The following is a 21,289-nucleotide window of genomic DNA, read 5'->3' as shown; positions in this document are numbered from 1 at the left end:
TAAACCTGATTAGCAGCTACCTATGATTTTACTTCTTAAAAGGACCCTGAGAAGAGAGTCAGCCTTGCTCTTTCTAACCTGACATAGGAGGCAGTCTCTAGCCAGCTCTCGGGTACACCCAAATAGAATAAAGTTTGCTTCAATTTAGCCTGAAATTGTGTAGTGGTTTTACTCTCATCCAGTGGGATTAACAGGACCACATCCCATGTGATGGAAGGGAGCACACCTTTATTTCAGCCTTCACCATCCCAGGACCCCAGTACCAGGATGCCCCACCTGGTATGCTGGGTGCAGAATCCAGACGATCCCTATAAACATGGGTGACCACACAATGTTGTGTTACCAGCCCTTGCCAAGCAGCTCATCCCTCTTCCCCAAAGGGGAGTCCCGGGGGCTCACCCCAGATAAGCAAGCAAAGCAGGACCCAGACTGAAACATCAGTACCCAGGAAAGGCGCCCGCAAGCCCTGGGCATGTCTTGGCATCCAAGCGGCAGCTGGGGGAAGCTCCTGCTTTAGCTATGGCAGGTCCCATCTGCAGAGCCACCCCGGAGGGAAGAACAGCCCCAAGACTGGCCGAGGTAGTGTAAGGGCATCTGAATATGTGGGGTGCCCAGTGACCGCGTCAGGTGCTTTAGTGACTGGGAGTTGCCCGGGTCTGGGGACAACAGAATGAGAGGCAGGGAAAGTTTGAGTCAGGACTCTAAGATTGGCAGTTCATAGTCTAGACCTGGGGGGTGGTCCTCAGAAATGAGGGAAGTTGCAGAGAAAGGCAGGGAGGAACGGGGCAAGGAGGGCTCTAGGGTAGAGAAGAGAAGGAGAACAGGACAGAAAAGGGGTCGGGGCGGGGAAGGAGAAGGGTGAAGGACAGAGAGGTTTGGGAGGAGCCTTTCAGCCTTTCTTCCCTTCTCCCACTGACTCTGAACTCTGGAGCAAGGGCCCACCCTCTCACCCCATCTCATCTACTCATCTGAGACCTCTACCAGCCAGCCTGGAAAGGGTGCTAAGTCAAAGGAGCCGGGGACCTGCGAGCCTCGCCCACTCCTTTAGGGACCTGCAAGCCTCACCCACTCCTTTGTCCTCAGGCTAAGTATGGACCTCAGTTCATCCTTCCCTTTTTCCAGGGTGCCCTGCCCCAGCCTGCCCAGCCTAGTCTTCCAGCACTTAGCCCACGGTGACTCTTCCTTGGGAATTCCTGAGTTACACACTAGTACAACTCCACATCCCAGGCAGGAAGGGGAGGAAGAGAGGGAGACAACGGGAGGGAAGGAAGGACGGGATCCTGGAGAACTCAACCCCAGTCAGGTCCAAGGCCAGCAATTTGGAATCTTGCCCTTCAACCCTGGGACCCAAGTACAGAGAAAACATTTATAAAAGATGTTTAACAATGTAAATATATTTTAAAATTATTGTGCAAGTGTGCACGTCATATCTTTTTTTGCTTTGCTTTCAGCGTTAACTCATCATTTATGAATATAGTTAAAATTTTAAAATTGTATTAAATAGCCTACAGCAGCACCACTTAGCTAACCAGAACTGAAAGTGCCGCATTTACCAAAAAAAAAAAAAAAAAAAAATGCCGTTGGGAAAGGGGAGGAAGCCATTAATCAGTACTAAAAGGAGAAAGAGGAGGAAAAAGCAGACTCTAGAAGTAGCTGTGATCTTAACATCCCAGGCTTAATGTCTACAGATGCCAGGCAGCGGTGTTCTCAAAATAAAGCTTGGTGTTTGTAGTTGGGGGAGTAGTGAGGACCATGAGGGTTGGAGCGTGATGCCCTAGATTAAAGTGGCTTCAGCCAAGGGGGCGATGCAAGCCCCACGTGGTATTTTTCCTGTCAGGAGAAGGGGGAGTCTGGTAGAGTCAGTCCTTTGTATTTTCCCATGCCACATCCCCGGATTCAACTCTGAACTAAAATCCCTGAACAGAAGCTTGTCTGCCTGTGACCAGGAAACTCCAGGAAGAGTGTGTGTCCACAGAGACTGACGGATGGATTGGAATTCACTACTATGGAGAGAATGGAATTTTGTAGGTTCAGAGGTGAATTACTTTATTTCGGGCCACTTCTAGCCTTCTGGGACAGTCATTCCTTGTCCCACTTGTGGTAATAAATAAAAACTTCCTAGAAACGGTAAATTTAGCAGAACGCTAGCTTGCCGCAATCCAAGAGCCAAGAATGCCATGAAATAGCATCTTGGGCACATAGACTAGCTCCGCCCACCTCATTGTAGCCACCAATGTATTTTAGAGTCGCCTTGATTTATGACTTTCTCCTTTCTGTAAAAACCCTATGAAACCGCTTCTATGTTGGAGCATGGAATTTGGGGTAACTGAAATCTGTGTTCCTAGGCCATGGTCACTCAGAAGGGCCCCACAATAGGTCTCTCTTACTCCCTTTATGATGAGAGCTGTGGTTTTTTTATGTCGGCACCGCCATCATGAATATGTGCTGTGCAGGGAGGCCAGGAAGGTATCTGCAATGAGCATGCACTATTTTTCTTGTCATTATTCTCTACCATATATAGTACAGATCATCTAGAAATTACTTAAAGAACACCAGATAAAGTGCATAGGTACCATAGAAAAAGTTATGTCTTAGATAAGGGACTTGAGAGTCAAGGACTTTGGTATCCACCAGAGTCCTTGAATTGGTACCTTATAGATACTTAGGGGTAACTACGTGGGTATTTTTTATTTTTTTAAAGAAAGTTAAAAATGTTTTAGATTTATTTTAAGTTATTTTATGTGTGTGGGTGTTTTGCCTGCATGTGTGTCTGGCATACATACATTACCAGTTCCTGCAGAGGCCAGAAGAGGGTGTCAAATCCCCTAGAATTGTAGTTACAGACCTTTATTAGTCTTTCTGTGGGTCTTGGAAATCCAACCTGGATCCTCTGGAAGATCAACAAGTGCTCTTAACTACTGAGCTATCTCGGTAGCCCTAGCTTATATATTCCATATATAACTATACATAGTTGTGTTATTGAGACAGGTTCTTACTGGCAGTTCTGGCTAGCCTGGAGCTTATTATGTATACTGAGCTGCCTTCAAATTCTCAGAGATCCATCTGCCTCTGCCTGTCCAGTGCCAGCACTGAAAGTGCATGCACGCATGCATGCACACAGAGCTTGCACATCACCAGGTCCTGGGCACTCACTACCTACTGGGCGTCTGCTGCCAAATCCTCCAGAATCTGTGCCAGTGACAAAGACAGCAAGAGTCAAACATTCCAAAGCCCCGGCACTGGCACCGCAGGGTTCTACAAAGGAAACTTCAGCTGGGGTTTTGCCAGGACTAGGTGTGAATGTTTGTGGCAAAGATCTCAGGAGAAATGATTTTTTTTTCGATTATCAATTCACCAACACCTGAACAGATAATAAACTATTCATCTGTCATTCTGGTTAGCAAAGTTTGGGTGCAGCTGTTTTTCCTCCCCAGAAGCATCAAAACAAGTTTTCTCTGCACTTGGGCAAGTGATTTGCTTCTGCCTATTGGAGAAGGAGCCTGTCTCTGACCAGTGGGTGATGGAGAGGGGATAGGATGAAGGCTAAAGAAGCCCTGGTCTTTCCAGGCCACATGGTGACCCCTCCCCTGGTAGAACATGAGGCCTCTAGGTCCCCAGGGGTTTCTGATCCCAGATCCTTACTTCTGGGGTCTCCCAGGACCTAGAGAGTGGAGCAGCTTCCACTTCTGCAACCCCCAATGAGCTCAGGGTCCTTGGAGCTGGGGGCCGTACGCTACAGTGTCCTGAATCCCAAGGCCAGCCACTCTAGAGCCTCACTGTAAGGGCCACATGGTGGTAGAAACCATTTAGCCCCCCTCATTCTATCCCTGAGGGGGGTCTGGAGAGCACTTCAGATCTTCCCAAGGTCACATGGCTGGTTTGCAGCAGACTCCGGGCTCAGAACCCTTGCAGGCGGAACTGGACAGAAGCCAACATAAAAGCTGATGTCAGGCATCAGTCCGATGTACAGCAGCAACTTCGGGAAGGGCTGTGCAGAATAATCCCGAGGGAAGCAGCTGTGTCAGGGAGGGAGAAAAACGCACATAAGGAGGACCAGGGCCTAGAGAGTCCTGCATGAAGACCATGGAGAGACCTTTCGATCTGACAGATCTGCAAATCCAACTGCATACTGACCTCTGGCAAATGCTGTCCCCAAAATTCTGATATGGTGTAGTATACAGCCTGAGGGGCCTCTCCGGGAAGCCTGGTTTACGTTCAGGGGAAGGGGTGGGTCTGAGTAAAAATTCCTAAATCTAGATTCTTGCATTACTCCAGACCCACCAAACCAGTGTGCCTAACGTTGATGCTTCCTCTGGGGTAAATCCCTTTTCTGCCCCCTAAATCAGAGAGGAATAGGGACACTTGGCTTGGCTGGGACACCCTGCAGGCAGCTACCTAGTCTTGACCTGACCCCTAAAAAGTACACCCCACCACTCCCCCAGAAGTGAGTGGCCTCTGAGGATGAGGAAAGACACAGTACCTGTCTCCGGGGAGCTTCACTTCCCAGTGAACTGGCCTGGTCTGGCTTTCTCTAGTTTCCTGCGCCTCTCTGGAGGAATCTCCTGCAGGCTGATGCCATGATTGCTGGCCCTGCAGGGAGGAGACTGCACCCTCAACAAAGAGAAGTAGGGGTGAGGGATGTCAGGACTTGCTATTGCTGCTTGGGATGAGGACCAGACTTGGTGTGGGAGGCAGGAAGAGAGGGCAAAGGCATAAAGGGCCCATTGGCTGGCGCCACTGAGTCGCCATCTCTCCAGCTGTCGCCCAGCAGGTTCAAGTTAACCAGTCAATCACTCACCCTGGCTGCAGATCCGGTGGTTTGGGGATGGGCTTGTTGAAACCCAGTCTGCCCACAAGCCAGTACGTGTCCTCAGCACCCTTGCCCTGGGAAAACACAAAAGAGAGGGGCCTTAGGCAGATCAGGGTGAGGGATGGAGAATCTTTAGGTCTAGGTGAAACGGGGAGACCCTACATCTGTAGGTACCCCTACAAAGCAGCAGAGTGTGGGCCACGCACCTTCAGCTCTGTGCGGCCCCGACACTCCATCTGGAAGCCCTGGTCCAGAGCACAGAGAATCCGAACAGTGCTCATGTTCACGTGGATGCGGTAAGCTGAGGCAGTGAGGAGACACCATGATCTCAGAATTCACCTCCCATGTTCCCATCCTGGGCCATTTCCCCTGCCCAGGCTCTCTCCACTTCCCCCAGTTCCTCTGGTCTGTTACACTCACGCAGTCCGGTGGACTCCATTCGTGAGGCTGTGTTGACTGTGTCCCCAAACAGGCAGTACCGAGGCATAGTGAGACCCACCACACCAGCCACACATGGGCCTGGGGAGATATGCCAGGTCAGAGGGCGGGCAGGCAGAGACTGGGTCAAAGCTGGCGGTGCCCTGCAGCTAGGCTTCACAAAGGGCCTGGAGAGACCTTAGCACCCACACTCTCTATTAGCTCCCCCAATAAAAGACACACTTGTGTATTTACTTCAAGGCAAGCCCCCTCCCCAGCCCACCCCCACCAAGTGTTGCCTTCTACCACTGAAATCTGGCACCCAGAAGCTGGGAGGGGCTGAGTATTTACCTGAGTGCAGACCAATGCGAATGCGCACTGGTACCTCAGGCATATGGCGCATGCGGAAAGAGCCTACCGCGCTGAGGATGTCTAGCGACATGTTGGCGATCTCTGCAGCATGCCGCTGTCCGTTCCTTTGCGGCAGTCCGGAGGCCACCATATAGGCATCTCCAATTGTTTCCACCTGGGGGAAGGGGTTGTGTCTGCTCAGTTCTGAGCACCCCTCCCCTAATACTTAAACCAGTGTCACATGTCTGATGATCTAAAGGGGTTAGGGCAGATATCCTGGAAAGTCACGCTCCGAGCTTGGAGTTGCACTGGAACCTGAAGGAAGAGATTCATGACGGGAGGGCTGAGGAAAACTAGCTGGTGTCCGGAGGTAAGTGGAACTGCTTCATTTAAACTGAAAGTCAGAGCAAGGCAATGCTGGCATATGCCTTAAAACCAGCACTCGGGAGGCAGAGGCAGGAGAATTGCTACAAGTCTGAAGCTAGCCTGGTCTAAACAGCAAGTTCTAAGCCACGCAGGTGTACATAGAAAACAAAACTTTGCCACGCCACCTTATAGACATCGTGCGCACCAATGATGGCATCGAAGAGAGTGTAGAGGTCATTAAGCAGGTCTACCACCTCAATGGGCTCACTCATAGCCGAAATGGTGGTGAAGCCCACAATATCGCTGAAGTATAGTGTCACCTCTTCAAAGTACTCAGGTTCCACAGGTGTCCCCATCTTCAGGGCCTCAGCCACAGATCTAGGAATGGCAAGGAGCAGGGTCACCTGAAGGCTGCCCCCATCTTCCACCCTCTCCCCACACTCCACATGGGCACCCACGGAGGCAGCATCTGTGTGAGCAGCCTGTCTGTCTTCTGCTTCTCCTGTTCTAACTCCTCTGTGCGCTCTCGAATCAGGTCCTCCAGGTTACTGGAGTATTGCTCCAGCATCCGAAGCATAGAGTCAATGATGTTCATCTTCCGGCCCTTGTTGATGCTCTTGAACTAGGAGAGGAGAAAGCTAGTAAGACTTTGGCTGCCATGGCCCTCTCCTGTACTCTCTTGAGGCTATACACCTGAGATCCTGCCCACTCCTGCATTTGCAGATATTACTAGCAGGTATGTGGAAAACGAGGGTTCCCTCAGAGAGTTGCTCTGAACTCAGGCTAAGGGTTTTCCTGTCTCAATAAACAATGCACATAATCTGACTTTTATTCAATGTTATTGATTTGAATTAAGTATTTCTCCCACCCAGAGTTCTTTTTCCCATTCCAAAGGCCACCACAAGCCCTCGACTGCTTTCTAAACCGTTCCTACCAAATTTGTAGTCCTTAGGTTAACCCTTAGGAGAGAACCTAAAAGATCAAAGCTCCTGCCAGCCTGCTTGTCCATCTGGGATCCCAGGGTCCAGCCCAGTCCCCTCCCAGTCCCAGCTCCTGACCAGGTCAAAGGTGTGGTCCATGGAGGGTCGAAGCTCCGGCTGCTCTGCCCAGCACTGTGCCATCAGTTGGATGCACTCCATGGGTGCCTGGTCCATTGACACCAAGGGCCGACAGAGTGGAGGAGGGTTCTGCACCCTCTGTATCACCTCTAGAGGCAAGAAGAAACTGTGAGAAGTGGGTGACCCCAGAGAAAACCTACCTCTGACTCTAGCCCAAGATGGGGGCACTCATAATTCCACGCTGGTCTCCAGCTGACTATGTAGCTGAGGACCAGAGGCTTGTACCACCATACTCAGTTTATAAGATACTGAGCTCAGGACTTTGTGCACACAAGGCAAGTACTTTGCCAACTGAGCTTCTTCCCAGTTGGAGAGGACTGTTTGTCTGTCTGTTTGTTTGGTTCTTTTATCGAGACAAGTTTTTTCTGTGTAGCTTTGGTTGTCCTGGAATTCACTCTGTAGACCAGGCTGGCCTTGAACTCACAGAGATCACCTCCCCAGTGCTAGGATTAAAATCGTGTGCCACTACTGCCCTCCTGGATAGGATTTTTTTTTTTTAAATTAACACTTCCAAGCCTTAGGAGGTGGCTCAGTCAGTCAGTGAGGCAGGGCAATGGCGCAAGCACAAGCAAGTGCATGCAAACTCACAGTGAGTGAGCACAATTGGCCAAGACAGCCTGTCAATGGAAAAGCACAGTCACTAATAACATGCGCTGCTAGCTGATTGCAACACGCCAGCAGTGACTGCCAGTGCCAGTTTTCAAAGGCCCAACCAGAACCGTTCCTGTGGCAGCTTCATTTTCCTAACTCCATAAAACCCCAACCTGTTTACAATAAAGAGCTTCTGTATGGCAATCTCCCGGAGTCTGTGCCGCTGACTTCTCGTCTTCTCTCCTCCCCTCCCCCCAGAGAAACAGGGACTGCACACAGGCAGCAGCAACAAGCCAGCAAAAACTACAAGTAAGTGCCTGGCATGCAAGCCAGAAGACCTCAGCTTGGGTCTCCGGCAGCCACATTCAGGTAACTTTTAAAACACCAGGCAGAGTGGAGTACACCTGTAACCCCAGCGCTAGGAAGGCAGACACAGCGGCTTCCCAGAGCTTGCTGGCTGCCCAGTATAGCTAACTGGTGAGTTCTAGGTTCACTGAGAGACTCTATCTCAAAGAACAAAGAAGAGAATGACCGAGGAAGACACCTGACATTGACCTTTGGTCTGCATTTGCTCACACACACAACTGTCTGCACACATGGTCACACACATACACTACACACCAATAAGTAAGTAAATAAATGCTTTAGTTGGTGGGGGAGTGTGATGTAGATGGGCATCTCTAGGAGTAACCAGAGGGCCCTGAAATCTGAGTGTCAGTAGGAGGTGATGGATTCAAACTAACATTTTTAAGCATAAGACAAGTAAGGGTTGGGGTGAGAATCCTACAGATGATGCATGGTTTGGATTTGGATCCTCAGACCCCTCTGTTTCTCATCCTCGGCTTTCCTAGGATCTCTGAGAATCAGAGAGGAGCCTGTCTGTATGATGGAAGAGCAGGGTGGGTTCAGGGGCAGGACAGAAGCTGCTAAGATCTGTGCCCTGGAACACCCGCCTCAAGCTTGGCGGTCCCACTGCTGTCTTCAGACCCCAGCTTTAAGAAAAGGGCTTCACCTTATTAAAGAGCCACGCTGGGTCTGGCCTGGCTGCTTTAAGTGCAGGGTGCCTACCCAGCCCCAAGGCACCTTACCCTCGGGTGTTAGCTCCAGCATGGCATAGGGGGTGCTGCGGCACACGACCTCCTGCATGATGATGCCCAGGCTAAAGACATCGCCAGCTAGTGTTCCCCGTCGCTCCAGGGCAGGGTCCCGAAGCAGCTCTGGGGCTGTCCAGAGCTGATCTAGGAGCGAGAGAGAGGGGCATGGCTGCGAGAGAGGCTGCGGTGGCTTTGAGGTCCAGACTCTCATTCTCACTGGTACTAATTAACCCTCTCAAATATCTCAGAGCAGAGACTATTTGAGATTCACAGCCTTTCAGGAAAAAAAAAAAAAACGCATCCCCAGAGCTCAGGCTCTCCCTAGCAAACTCCACATCCCCAGCCACAGACCTTTTTCTGCAGCTGTTTAGCGTTAGCAGATCTGGAAGGTGAACAGTGCAAGGAGGGGATGGAGGGAAAAGCACTTGCAACTATGCGGATCCTAGGGATGCTCCAGTGCTCTAGGCAGCTGGGGACTCCTACCCTCCGCACTGGGAGGCTCAGGCAACACCCTTTGCGCTTCCAGCAGTCGCCCGTGGCCATGATCTGTCACCTTGAGCACGAACCTCCCGTCCACCACGCAGTTCCGAGACTTAAGCCTCCCGTGGGCCACACCGCGATGGTGCAGGTATCTCATTCCCTTGGAAGAAGTAGAGGAAGAGGCAACCTCAGTTCTCTTGACTCCTCCTCCGCCGGCACATCTCTATGTCCTGCAAATGCGCACACACAGGCGCGCACATGCACATACACACTCACACACACAGGCACACACACACCACACACATAGGCACACACACGCACACTGGCACACACACGTGCAAACATACACAAGGACACACACAAGCGTGTGCACACACACCACACATGCATGCAACACACACACACACACACACACACACACACACACACACACCTTGATGAGGTCCAGCAGGAGAGAAGATTTGAACATCCAGTCCAGCTTTATGTCTCTCTGGGCCAGGAGGTCATGGAGGGAGCCCCGAGCACAGTGCTCTGAGACCACTGCCAAGATACCCTCCCCAGGTGTGACAGGGCTGTCTGCTGTCCCTGCCAGGAAGAGCCCCAGGTAGAGGGCCACATTCTCATGCCGGAGCTCCCGCAGCTGAAAGGCAGAAACCAACTGATTTTTTTTTTTTTTTTTTTTTTTTTTTTTTTTTTTTTTTGCCCAGGAGGCAATACACAGAGCACCAATTATTCCCCACACCCCGGTATTCAGTGCCTGTTTGTTGGGGACATCCAAACTGGGAATGTAGGACTGAATATGGTAAGTAAAATAGGGCAGAAGTGGGAAGACTTTCTTCTCCACGTAGTTCTGCTCAGATTATGAATGGCTAAACTTACGAATGAAAAGATAAGCACACACTGGGAATTAGGGCCCAGTCAGGACCCACTTTGCTGAGGGACTAAATTAACTGCAGAGTTAAGTGAAGCCATAAGGGAAAGCAGCGCGCAAAGGAGCCACCACCTGCTCTTCCTAATATGGCAGTCTTTAATGAAGGACCAGAGAGACCAAATGCCATTGCTTTCCATTTTTCCATGGGGCCACATGCCCGTTTAAGGAGCTGCTTTCATTTTAAAGACCTGGTGACTTTGCCCACACCCCAAAGGCAATCCACTTAAGTCACTGGCAGCTGTGACCACAAGCTCCCATGGCTGCCTCCTGAAAAGAGGTCAAACCAAAGATGCTCAGCGCTGGGGGAAGAGGGACTTGGAAGCTGAAAGCATTGAAATGAGTTCACAGCCAGCTGCCCACTTTATTCACTATGTGGGCACAGCGGGGCCGTTCTGACAGCTGTGTGTCCTCCCAGAAGCGGAAACCCATTTAAATTTGTTTCCTTGAAAAAAAAGGTTTGTTTGTGTGTGCACATATCTGCGTAGGTGCACACGTGTGGGCACGAATGTGCCATGGCCCCCATGTGGAGATCAGAGGGCAGCTTGTAGGAGTCGGCTTTTTCCTTCCGCTGATGTGGGTTCTGGGGAACAAATTCAGGTGGTCAGGCACCTTGGTCCCTGAGCCATCTCGCCGCCTTCTCATTTTTTACTGTTTTTGTTTTGTTTTGCTTTGTTTTGTTTTTTAATCATTTCACTCAACACAATTCCACTGGCCTCCGATATTCCAGACCTGTGCTGGGTTCTGGGAATACGGTAGCACCCTCATTCAGCTGCCAGCTCACGATGGAGGCAGACAAGCCAGACTGTGGTTAAACACACAACTTTTGTGATAAATTAACATGTCACTTGTTACATACAAGTTGTGATAAGAACATCAAAGAAAAAAGGTAATTTCATGAGAGAGGATGGTGGGAGAGCCTCTCTGGCATGGAAGGAAAACCTGAGGATTTCCCCCGTAGCCTGCTACAAAAAGAAGCCAAGAATGGGCATACTAATAGCCACCTACTCCCCGTCACGGGTTACCTTGGAGAAGGCTGTCTTGGTGGCTGACCGGATAGTCACATGGCGATCCCCTGGAAATTTCTTCAGCCAAACCCAGTCTCCCTGTAACAGAAGGTTAAGGAATTCAGTCCTTAAAACCTCGAGATGCAAGGTGTTCCAGGGAGCTCCCATTTCCACTGACCCAGTGACCCAGAATACATCTGTCATAAGACAGAATATCAGATGCAAGCAGCTCAACGTATGCCCATATGTTCCGCAGGTAGCTGAGTCAGAGCCAGTGAGGAAGGTGTGAAGCCGTGTGTGGTGGTCCTCACTCCCCAGATACAGCCATCAACACTCACACATATGCAGCCCACATCACTACCCCTTGTCAGGAGAGAGCACTGTGCTGGAGCCCTCAGGGGTTACTGTGAACTAGCTACTGGGTCCTGGCCTCACTGTCTCTGGCTGCTTGCAGGGTCAGTCCGTGGCATGCCACAGTGTAGCCGCTGGCAGTGATCAGCTGCTGTCGCCTTTTGTTCTTAATTTCCCCTGGGCCTTGCTAAGAGATGTGAACTACAAGAGAATCTTGAGAATTGGGTACCGATTCCAGATCGGCATTTGGATATAATGCGGAGATACCTTATAATGGTCATTAAAGACTGGGAGTTGCATCTAGTGGGCGTGGTCAGAGAGAAGAAAGGTTTAGCAAAGGCAGAGGGTGGTCCCAGGCAAAGAACAACCTGCTTAAAATAACAATAACTGTCTCTGAGAAGCAGTCACCATGGTCTCAGGTGACACCGTAAGAACTTTTGCTTCCTTTCCAGGAGCTCAGGGCAGCTCCACATGCCTCCTGCTGAGTTTTCCACTCCTCCTCTCAGTATCCCTCACCCACTCTGCCACACTCACACGTCCCATGCCACACTCGCATGCCCCGTGGCACACACACCCCGTGGCACACTCGCACGACCTATGCCACACTCAAACACCCCGTGGCACACTTGCACAACCTGTGCCACACTTGCATGCCCCGTGGCACACTCACACATCCTGTGGCAAACTCGCATGTTCCATGCCACACTCACATGCCCCGTGGCACACTCACACACCCCGTGGCACACTCACAAGTCCCGTGGCACTCGCACATGTCCTGGCTCAGTTGTTAGTGTCCTCCGACAGTCCTTCCCTGAAGTAAGTTTGTGAATCTGACCAGAACTGGTTGAAAATGCTGAGGGGGTGGGGCAAGGAACTCTTAGTAGAGAAGGAATTGACCCCACTGGCTACACCAGCTTGCAAGCTGATCCCAGCAAACTTCACAGCACCCCAGCCTCCAGCTTTTGAGTTTTGGGAAGTCCTCACCTGGACTTGTGACAGAGTGGATTTCCAGATTAGGTTGCTAAGTCCGTGCCCAGCTTCATCTCCCTGCCTGAAGCCTGCGAGATGCGACCTGCCCTTCCCCCTCCCCCCACTTCAGCCGGAGTACTTTTCCTCTGACTCTGGTCCCAGCATCCTTCCTTTTCTTCCCTTCCTGAAGTAAGGGTCAGGCTAACTGGGGATCAGCTCACCTCATAGAGGCCAATGTTGGTGTTCTCTGGGGCCTGGCTGGGGACGCTGCGGATGTCTGATGTACTCCAGGTAGCCAGACTGGATCTACTGCCCTGGGCCATCTGAGGACAGAGGTCAAAGCCAATATCAGCATCTATCTGGGACCAGAGTCCTGGGGTGAGGCTGAGTTCTGTGGGTGCCAGAGAGGAGGAAAAGAAATCTGCAGGCCAGGTGGAAAGGGCACCCAGGTGGAAAGGGCACCTAATGCACCATACTTTACACTTTACAAAACAGATATGCAGTTTCTAGCTGGACCTTCACATCAGCCAAGACTGGACTGTCACCCCTATTGCGTAGATGAGGTCTCTGTTCCCAATGACAAAGCTGGGGCAGAAGCTAAGTTTCTCACATGGGAGCTGGCGGGCAGGCGGGGGTGGGGGTGGGGAGGCTCGGGGAAGGGACCGATGACTCCTGGCTCCCGGCTTTCCTGACCTTTCGAGAGCTGCCCCCCTGTGGGTGGAGCAAAGTAACATCTTCCAGAGTCAAGATGATCTTGTTGGGGCCGGAGACCATTTGTATATGTAGGAGTCGGTGCCTGGTGCGGGGAGGTGGGCATCCCCATGAAGTCCATAAGAGGCCAGCAGGGGAGAGAGCAGAGGGGTGACATTAGTTCAGGGAGGTGGACTGGGATGTAGCTATGCCCCAAACATGCCCTGGAACTCTGCCAACTCCCTTCAGGGAGGTGGACTGGGATGTAGCTATGCCCCAAACATGCCCTGGAACTCTGCCAACTCCCTGGATCCTTGTGTCCCTCCCCAAGATGATGCTCCTCGTCTTGTGGACCTCACCTGGTGTCTCTGTGGCACAATTTTACTTCCCCTTCTCACCTCAAGTAATGAGCCAGGAGGGCTCCAGTCAGTCCCATCCCCATCACCAGGAGGAAGCCAACAAAGACCAGGCCTGGCTCCACTCCTGAAGGGACAAAGAAAAGACACTTGGTCTTGGAAGAGGAAGAGTCCCTTAAGAGAAGGAGATATTCAATCAGTCATGCCAAATCTAAGAAATGGGCTTGGGAGCTGAGTGAAAGATCACAGATTCCTCAAAGAGGGAGTCTGGAGATGCCACAGGGGTCCTCAAGGGTTCTGGAAATCCTTGAGGGGGGTCCTGAGCAAGCCATGGGCTAAAGGAGGACCTGGGAGAAAAACAGGAGTTCCCTCTGTCCCATAGATTTGTGACTTGTCCATGCTGACTGTTTCAGTGGGAGCCTTAGGATGCTCCCTGAGTGTGCTCCCCTCACCTCCATTGCAGATCACATCTGGATTGAACCAGCAGGAAGGATCTGGCCCGGGTGCAGGTCCACCTCTAGGGAAGTGCACCGGGGGCCCAGCAGAGCGCAGGGAGCCTCGGATGGGATCCAGCAGGTGGGTGGTAACGAGCCGGTCTCCTGATGCATCTGTGTCCAGCAGCACAAAGGAGGGCTCCTCAGTTCTTCCCAGGTCCCCGCAAAAGCCAGAGACTTGGGCTTCCTGAACTTGGCGGGCCACAGATGCGCCTGACACCCAGCCACCACCCACAGCTGCTCTGGCTCTCATCACTCCCCCAGCCAACAGGAAGACAGCGTCGTAGATGGTTCCGAACAGTGGAGAGACCTAGAGGAGAGCAGAGTGAGGACTTAGAGCCCATAAATGGTGAGAATTCGCTGGCCTGCAGGTCCCTTTATTAGCTCCACTGATTCTGAGGGTGCCGATCTCCATCCTCCCCATTGTCTGTTGGTGTAGACTGCACCGCTTTTAGGAACTGAGTTCTCCTGTCACCACGACTGTGACTCGCCATAGCCCAGACCTTCCTATCTAGGTTGTTGCCTGGCTTATACTTTTAACGCCGTCACCTGCCATTCATCTAAAGCCCACCCCCATCCTTTGTTCATGTCTTTCTGTTGTTGTTTATTTAATTTATTGAGTCATGGTCTTTCTAAATTGCTGAGACTGACCTTAACCTCATTCTATAGCCTAGGCAGATGTTGGATCTACCTTTATTCCTGCCTTCCTTCCTCCTTCCTCTCTCTTTTTCACTCTCTTACACACACACACACACACACACACACACACACACACACACACAGGGTCTTTGTGTTATGTAACCCAGACAGGCCTGGAACTTCTGAACCTCCTGTTTCTAGGTGGGAACTCGGCAGACAGTGGTACATCCCCAGCCAGATGCTGAAGTTTTGATGCTCCTGCTTCAGCCTTTTAAGTAGCAAGGATTACTGGCCCACATTACCAGGCCTGGCTTGGGTATCAGTGTTTCTTCCATCCTGACTCCAAAGAGGCACTACCATTGCTACCTCTCCTCACCACTATTCCCAATTCCTATTTCTTGGGATGGTGAATGCCATGGAACACTAGTGACACCGTGTTGTGTGTGTGAATCCTCTGCTATGAGTGAACTTTCCTTCCGTTTAGGGAGAGAGACAAGGTTAAGGAAGTGCAATAGTGAAGGGGCAGGGAAGTGGGAGGGACGAGAAGGAGGGAGGAAGAGGTGGAAGGTTTTGGGAGTAGTGACTCTCCCCCAGGTCACGAATCAGAATTATCTAGGGGAGAATGGGGCAGAAGAAAAACCGAGAGGACACATTCAGGGAACCGAAAGTGGCTTAGTCTGGCCAAAGCTCATGGACGATGTGAGACTCAAGTCCTGCTAGGCCATGCGAGGAGCCCTCCGTCTAGACAGAGCAATGGAGGTCCCCAACTCAGGGTGCAGGACGCCATTCACAAACAACCAGGAGGCTCTGAACCATGGCTGGAAAATGTACAGCACACCCCATTTCTGAAGCCAGATCTCTCGGTTGATGGAGAGAAGCTGGGTCACTCGAGAGATGGGAGATTCCAGAAATGCTGCGGCCGGAGTCAGCGCAGTGTCAGCAAGGGAGAAGAGTATGAAATACTGCGGCCTGAGTCAGGGCAGTATCAACGAGGGAGGAGAGTATGAAGGGAGTCTAATGACCCGCAGGAAAAAAAAGCAACCGGGCTTCATGCCTGGGTTTGTGGGGGACTAAGGGGAGAACCGGGTCTCCAGCGTGGACAGCTGGCAGCACCACTGACTGACAGCTAATGAAAGCATCTTTGCCCCTCACCTTTCCCTCTCCTTCCACTGACTGACAGATTCCCCCATCCCATCTCACTCTTTATTGATTATGTTGTTCTTTCTTCTTTCCTGTCCCAAATGTCTCTGTGGAGAAGTCTAGAAGCATTGGTGGGGAACGGTTCAGCATGCCTCTGCACCCCACTCCCCACCTTAGCCTTCTTTCGGGGGGTCCCTTTTGAGTATGGTTATGGATATTTATTCATTTGGAAAAATTGATCCTAAGACTTCACACTATTCCAGCAAGCATCCTTCACTGTGCTGTCTAACCGTCTCTTGTTTTTGAGACAGGCCCCTCAGTTGACCAGACCCGCCTTGAATTTACTCTACAGCTCAGAAAGGCCCTGCTCCTTCTGTTCTCCTTCCTCAATCTTCCGAGTGTCTGAGACTGCAAACCCACGTCACGATGCCCGGCTGAGTACAACCTTCTTGATTGCTAATTTTCTTCCCACTGATATCTAGCTTCCTTTCTGCCTCACTCGCTTCTAGACTCCCCGTGTGACTGGGGCGGAATTAGATGATCTAAATTGGAATCCGGGAGATCAAGGAATTCTGACTACTACCTGGGTGTTGGAAACTGCCTTTGGATCTGATTATAGAGCCCCAACCTCAAGCAGTTGCGACCAGAGAACAAAGTTAAGACCCCAGAAGAAATGTCTCTGAGCTAGGTGTGAAGGGTGAATCTGCATCCCTTGCCGTTCCCAGAACACCAGCTGCTTGGTATGGAAGTCCCCGAGGTACTGGGATAAACCTGCTGTGAAGAAAACTAAAAATGTCGTGGCCATTTAGGGTTTACTCCTTGGAGCTGGATTTGAGAGGTCTCATTGCCTACTCTCGGGGGTAATCATAGTAATGCCCGAAGCAAGACCAGAACTTCTACAGCATCCAGAAAACTCCAGATCAGCGTGGCTGCTTAAGGTTCACTCCCTATTGACTCCACCTCCCCTTTCCCACTGGCTCCACCCTCCTCTTTCCCACTGGCTCCACCCTCCCCTTTCCTACTGGCTTCATTATCCTCATTCCCATTGACTCCACCTCCCCTTTCCCACTGGTTCTACCCTTCCCTTTCCCACTGTCTTCACCTCCCCTTTCCCACTGGCTCCACTCCACTGTCTCCACCCTCCCCTTTCCCACTGGTTCCACCCTCCCCTTTCCCATCGACTCCACCTCCCCTTTCCTATGGTCTCCACCCTCCCCTTTCCCACTGTCTCCACCCTCCCATTTCCCACTCTCGTCTTTCTGCTGGTTCCATCCTTCTCTCCTTGTCTGCTTTTGCTCACTTCCCTGGTTCTCCTCCCTTGTCTCTATTCATTAGTCCGTCTACCTGCTGCAGGTTGAGGTCAGCGGGCAGCTCCTGGTGCTCTTGGGCCCTGCGCAGGCTGTCCTGCACGCTGCCTCCCGGAGGACAGTGGCGTGTGAGTGTGAGCACAGCATCGTGTGCTCTGCGAAGCTGGGAGCTGTTGATAAGTGGAGCCAGAGCCTCCGGGCCTGGAGACAACGCATAGTGAAGCGTGTCGAAGGGCAGGAAGACCAGAGAGCCATCAGCTAGGCCCAGCTCTTCTGCAGCTTCCAGCAGGTAGCGCTGCTCCTCGCCGCCCAGCAGCACCGAGTGCATCACCATGATCACTACTGCAGACACAGAGGCTGGCTCGCTACACTGCCCGCTACCCGCAGGACCCGCCCATCTCCCCTCACCTGGGAGCCTACCTCTAACTCTAGGGCCGTCCTGGATCCTCCTGAGAGCCTCCCGAGCTCCAGACAGGTCTGAGGACTCCATGGAGGTCACTGGGGCAACTGGCAAGCCCCGGGCCCTGAGTGCTGTAGACAGAGCACGTCCCGCCTCCACCCACAGGTCCTGGGGCGCAGTGATGAGGGCCAAGCGTGCCCAGCGGAATGCTCGAAGAAGGACGTAGAGAGCATCTGCAGCGGGGGTCACCGCCGGGGCTGTAGTACCCGCCGCCCGCGTGCCTGGGCAGCCCCAGGGTACCAGCGCTACTCCAGCCTCCTGGGCTAGTAGTTCAGCTGGCCGGCAGGCTGCGGGGTTCACTGGACCCACCAGACCAGAGACTCGAGATAGCGCTGAGGACACAGCCCCTAGAGAGCCCGGGGTCAGGCAGGGCTCTGGCAGCAACGCAACCTCGAATCGGGGTCCGCTGTCTAGGGCAAGGTCACGATTCAGGCGGTCGGCGGCCAGACGCGCAGCCAGATCCGGGCGGGCCCGGGCAAAGATGGGGTCGCAAGCCCAGGGGCCCAGGATCCCCACTTTGAACACGGCCGAGAGGGCAGCAGGCGGCGGGAGCAGTAACAGGAGCAGGAGTCCGGGCAGCCGAGACCCTGGCCAGCACAGGACCCGAGAAAGGCTGGACGAGGACTGCCACACAGAGACGCAGGACCTGGCGTCGGGAAGCCCACTCGCTGACAGGAGCCACGCGGTCATTGCCTGCTTCTGTGAACACAGAGCAAGCAAGGGGACAGCTGAGATCCCTAGAGCTCCCTTAGGGTTCTCCACTCTAGCCGGATTTTCAAATCCCTCCCAACCCTAAGGGTGTCTAGGCTTTCCACACACTTGGACCCTAGATGGGGGCAGGGCACCGCCCCAAGGCCTCTTTGGCCTAGCCTGGCCTGGCCTGCTCGTCCCAGCTTGTTTATTTGTTTATCCTCCCTCCCCAGTCACTATCCTCAGGTTCCGAGAAGATACTCCCACGCCCTCACACAGGACCCGAGTCCACCTACTCGGAGTAGTCCATTTACTACTTACCAGGTAGTCCCTGGCTGGGGCCTGGCTAAGGGGTCACAGGGTCGATGCCCCTTCGGTCTCGCCTGGCAGCCCAGCCCAGGGCGGGGGTGTGGGAACAGCCCGTTGGAGCCCTTAATCTCCTCAAGCCGATTAGGATCTTTAAATCAAGCAGAGAGGGGCGGGCTGATGGAGGCTGAGAGTCCCTCTGCTCCTCTCTCCGGTGGGATCTGCGCTGCTTCCAGGCAGCGAGGGCTCCTTAGCTAAACACTCAGGGAGGAAAAGTAACAGAATCAGGTCTGTACCGCGTGCAAATTTAGTATCAAGTTTTAGACTTACACGTGAAAATCAAAAGTTTATATTTTTCAGTTGTCTCCGCAAAAATTGTATCAGCTAAGAATCATCCCTGGAACTGGGCGGTGGTGGCACACACCTTGAATCCCAGCACTCTGGAGGCAGAGGCAGTCGGATCTCCGAGTTCAAGGCCAGCCTGGTCTAAAGAGCCAGACTGATCTAAAGTGCTACAAAGAGAAACCCCGTCTCGAAAAACCAAAAAGAGTAAAAAATTAAAAAAGAAAAACGATTCATCTGTGGATACTAAAGCTAAGCGGGAAATTTGAAGACCGACCGGATGTTTTGTTTCCCATGGTTATAAACTGTCACTCCATCTGTCCGCTTGTAGGTTGGAGGACAGCAGGCATAGAATTGTTGCAATTTTAATTGTAAAAAAACTCTCTATAGTTTGGTGTTCTGGCCTTTAATCCCAGCACAAGGGAAGCAAAGGCAGGTGGATCTCTGTGAGTCTGAAGTCAGTCTGGTCTACCTAGAAAGTTCCAGGACAACCAGGACTACAATAGATCCTGTCTCAACAGTTATTTTATTTCATGTGTATGTATGTATGCCTGAGTATATGTATGTGCTCCGCATGTGTGCAGGAGCTGATGGAGGTCAGAAGAGGCATCAGAACCCCTGGGACCAGAGTTACACATGGTTGTGAGCCACCACGTGGGTGTTGGGGATGGACCAATATGTAAAGGTTGCTGAGTAGTTTTTCAGGCCTGTAACTGCTGCAACGCTCCCCTCCCCACTCCTTGGCTGGTGGTTTCCAGTCTATGGGGACAGGACATTTATTTGCCCCTTCGCTGTTTGGTTTTGATAAGAATGTCCTATTTCATCCCTTGCATAATTACTCTCTCTCCCTGTCACCCTCCCTCCTTCCAGCTCATACGCCACCTTTAGGGAAAAACTTTAAACCAGTAAAGATATAAAAATGCTACAAGGAGTCAGACTGCAGTGGCACACGCCTTTAATCCCAACATCTGGGAGGCAGAGGCAAACGGATCTCTGGGAGTTCCAGGCCAGCCTGGTTTACAGAGTGAGTTCCAGGATAGCCAGGGTTGTTACACAGAGAAACCCTGTTCAGGAAAAAAAAAAAATGCCACAAGAATATCAACATCAGTCAGATTCGGTGAGAACCCTGTAATCTCAGGAGGCAGAAGTGAGAGGTTGGTGACTCTGAGGCCAGTCTCTAGATACAGGGGGAAGTCACGTCTTGGACCAAACAAAAGAACATCCTCAAGATTACTCTTGAAGAATGACTCATTGGGTGATCCTCTGGCTTCCATATGCATGCATGCACGCACCCACAGAGAGAGAGAGAGAGAGAGAGAGAGAGAGAGAGAGAGAGAGAGAGAACCAACCACTGACAAAATTGGAATATGAATGGGCAATTTGGTAAGTTACCACTGTATATTTATGAAGTTAATAACTGTGCTATGGTTATACTAAGGAATGCTCCACCAGGTATGATGGTGCAGGCCTTTAATAATCCCAACAGAGAAAGAGGCAGACAGATCTCTGTGAGTTCAAGGCCAGTCTGGTCTACATAATGAGTCCCTGGCCAGCCACGCTACAAAGTGTGATCCTGTCTCAAAAAAGCCAAAAGTCAAAAGTTCCAAGTCATAAGAAATAAACATTAAATATTTAATGACAAAGCATCAAGATATTTTTAAACATCAAAAATTTCTCAATATATGATATACACATATATATCAGTTTATATTAGATATTTCAAATAATAAGATGATAACTATGGGGGACTGGAGAGATGGCTCAGTGGTTAAGAGCATTGCCTGCTCTTCCAAAGGTCCTGAGTTCAATTCCCGGCAACCACATGGTGGCTCACAGCCATCTGTAATGGGGTCTGGTGCCCTCTTCTGGCCTGCAGGCACACACACAGACAGAATATTGTATACATAATAAATAAATAAATATTTTAAAAAAAAGATATAACTATGGGTAAATCTGGGGGCTAGGGAAATGGCTCAGTGGATCAAGTGCTTGCCGTGCAAACATGAGTTTGGATTTCACACATAGAAAAAGACAGACAAGATGGGCAGAGGTAGCACACGCCACCTTTAATCCCAGATGGGGAATTCTGGGGCTCACTGGCCTGCCAGTCTAACTGAGACGGTGAGCTCCAGGTTTAGTGGGAGGCTCTGAAATTCAGTTTAGTGGAGTACAGTGCCCCCAGCCAAACCTGACCGACTGGATTTAACCCCTGGGACCCACATGACAGGAGAGAATTGGCTCCAGTAAGTTATTCTCTGACCTACACACACACATACACACACATGTGCATGCATACTCACAATACACGCACACATACATGCACACATGTGCACATACACATACATGCATACGCACACACAGTGATATATTTACTCTCAAAATC

The 21,289-nt window shown here is 51.4% G+C and overlaps 1 protein-coding gene and 1 long non-coding RNA gene across 4 annotated transcripts; one reads left to right on the top strand and one right to left on the bottom strand.

Moving 5' to 3' along the window:
* Positions 1-206: 206 nt before the first annotated feature.
* Gucy2d (guanylate cyclase 2D, retinal) lies at positions 207-18,258 on the bottom strand. The gene is made up of 19 exons (XM_087910478.1): positions 17,529-18,258; positions 17,146-17,450; positions 13,981-14,332; positions 13,571-13,655; positions 13,176-13,278; positions 12,704-12,805; positions 11,181-11,261; positions 9,661-9,867; positions 9,231-9,387; positions 8,742-8,891; positions 7,003-7,151; positions 6,403-6,566; positions 6,130-6,322; positions 5,579-5,753; positions 5,231-5,329; positions 5,017-5,111; positions 4,799-4,884; positions 4,481-4,590; positions 207-4,016 (listed from the first exon to the last, which is right to left on the bottom strand). Exons 1-18 carry the CDS (start codon positions 18,256-18,258, stop codon positions 4,497-4,499), a joined length of 3,327 nt encoding a protein of 1,108 aa, XP_087766604.1. The 3' UTR covers positions 207-4,016; positions 4,481-4,496.
* LOC125409395 (uncharacterized) lies at positions 7,848-20,249 on the top strand. 3 transcript variants are annotated; one of them, XR_015003624.2, is made up of 4 exons: positions 7,848-7,962; positions 9,935-10,029; positions 13,992-14,371; positions 16,113-20,249. It is a non-coding gene; the product is annotated as an uncharacterized LOC125409395 (long non-coding RNA). The 3 variants fall into 3 exon arrangements; XR_015738841.1 differs by having other exon boundaries at positions 13,992-16,739; positions 17,155-20,249; XR_015738840.1 differs by having other exon boundaries at positions 13,992-20,249.
* Positions 20,250-21,289: the final 1,040 nt, after the last annotated feature.

Source organism: Myodes glareolus, chromosome 9 (genome assembly GCF_982192425.1).
Source record: "Myodes glareolus chromosome 9, mMyoGla1.1, whole genome shotgun sequence".
Taxonomy (NCBI): Eukaryota; Metazoa; Chordata; class Mammalia; order Rodentia; family Cricetidae; genus Myodes; species Myodes glareolus.
The sequence above is the reverse complement of the archived record's forward strand: the minus strand, read 5'-3'. Positions and strand labels throughout refer to the sequence as shown.

Bases quoted from the DNA above. Each gene is read 5' to 3' on its own strand.
- Gucy2d (XM_087910478.1), bottom strand. From the start codon at position 18,258: ATGACCGCGTGGCTCCTGTCAGCGAGTGGGCTTCCCGACGCCAGGTCC. The intron at 6,567-7,002 runs GTCAGGAGCTGG...CTCCTCTCCTAG, and splicing joins TGGACCACACCTTTGACCTG to TTCAAGAGCATCAACAAGGG. The intron at 4,885-5,016 runs GTGCGTGGCCCA...GTGTTTTCCCAG, and splicing joins GGGGCCGCACAGAGCTGAAG to GGCAAGGGTGCTGAGGACAC.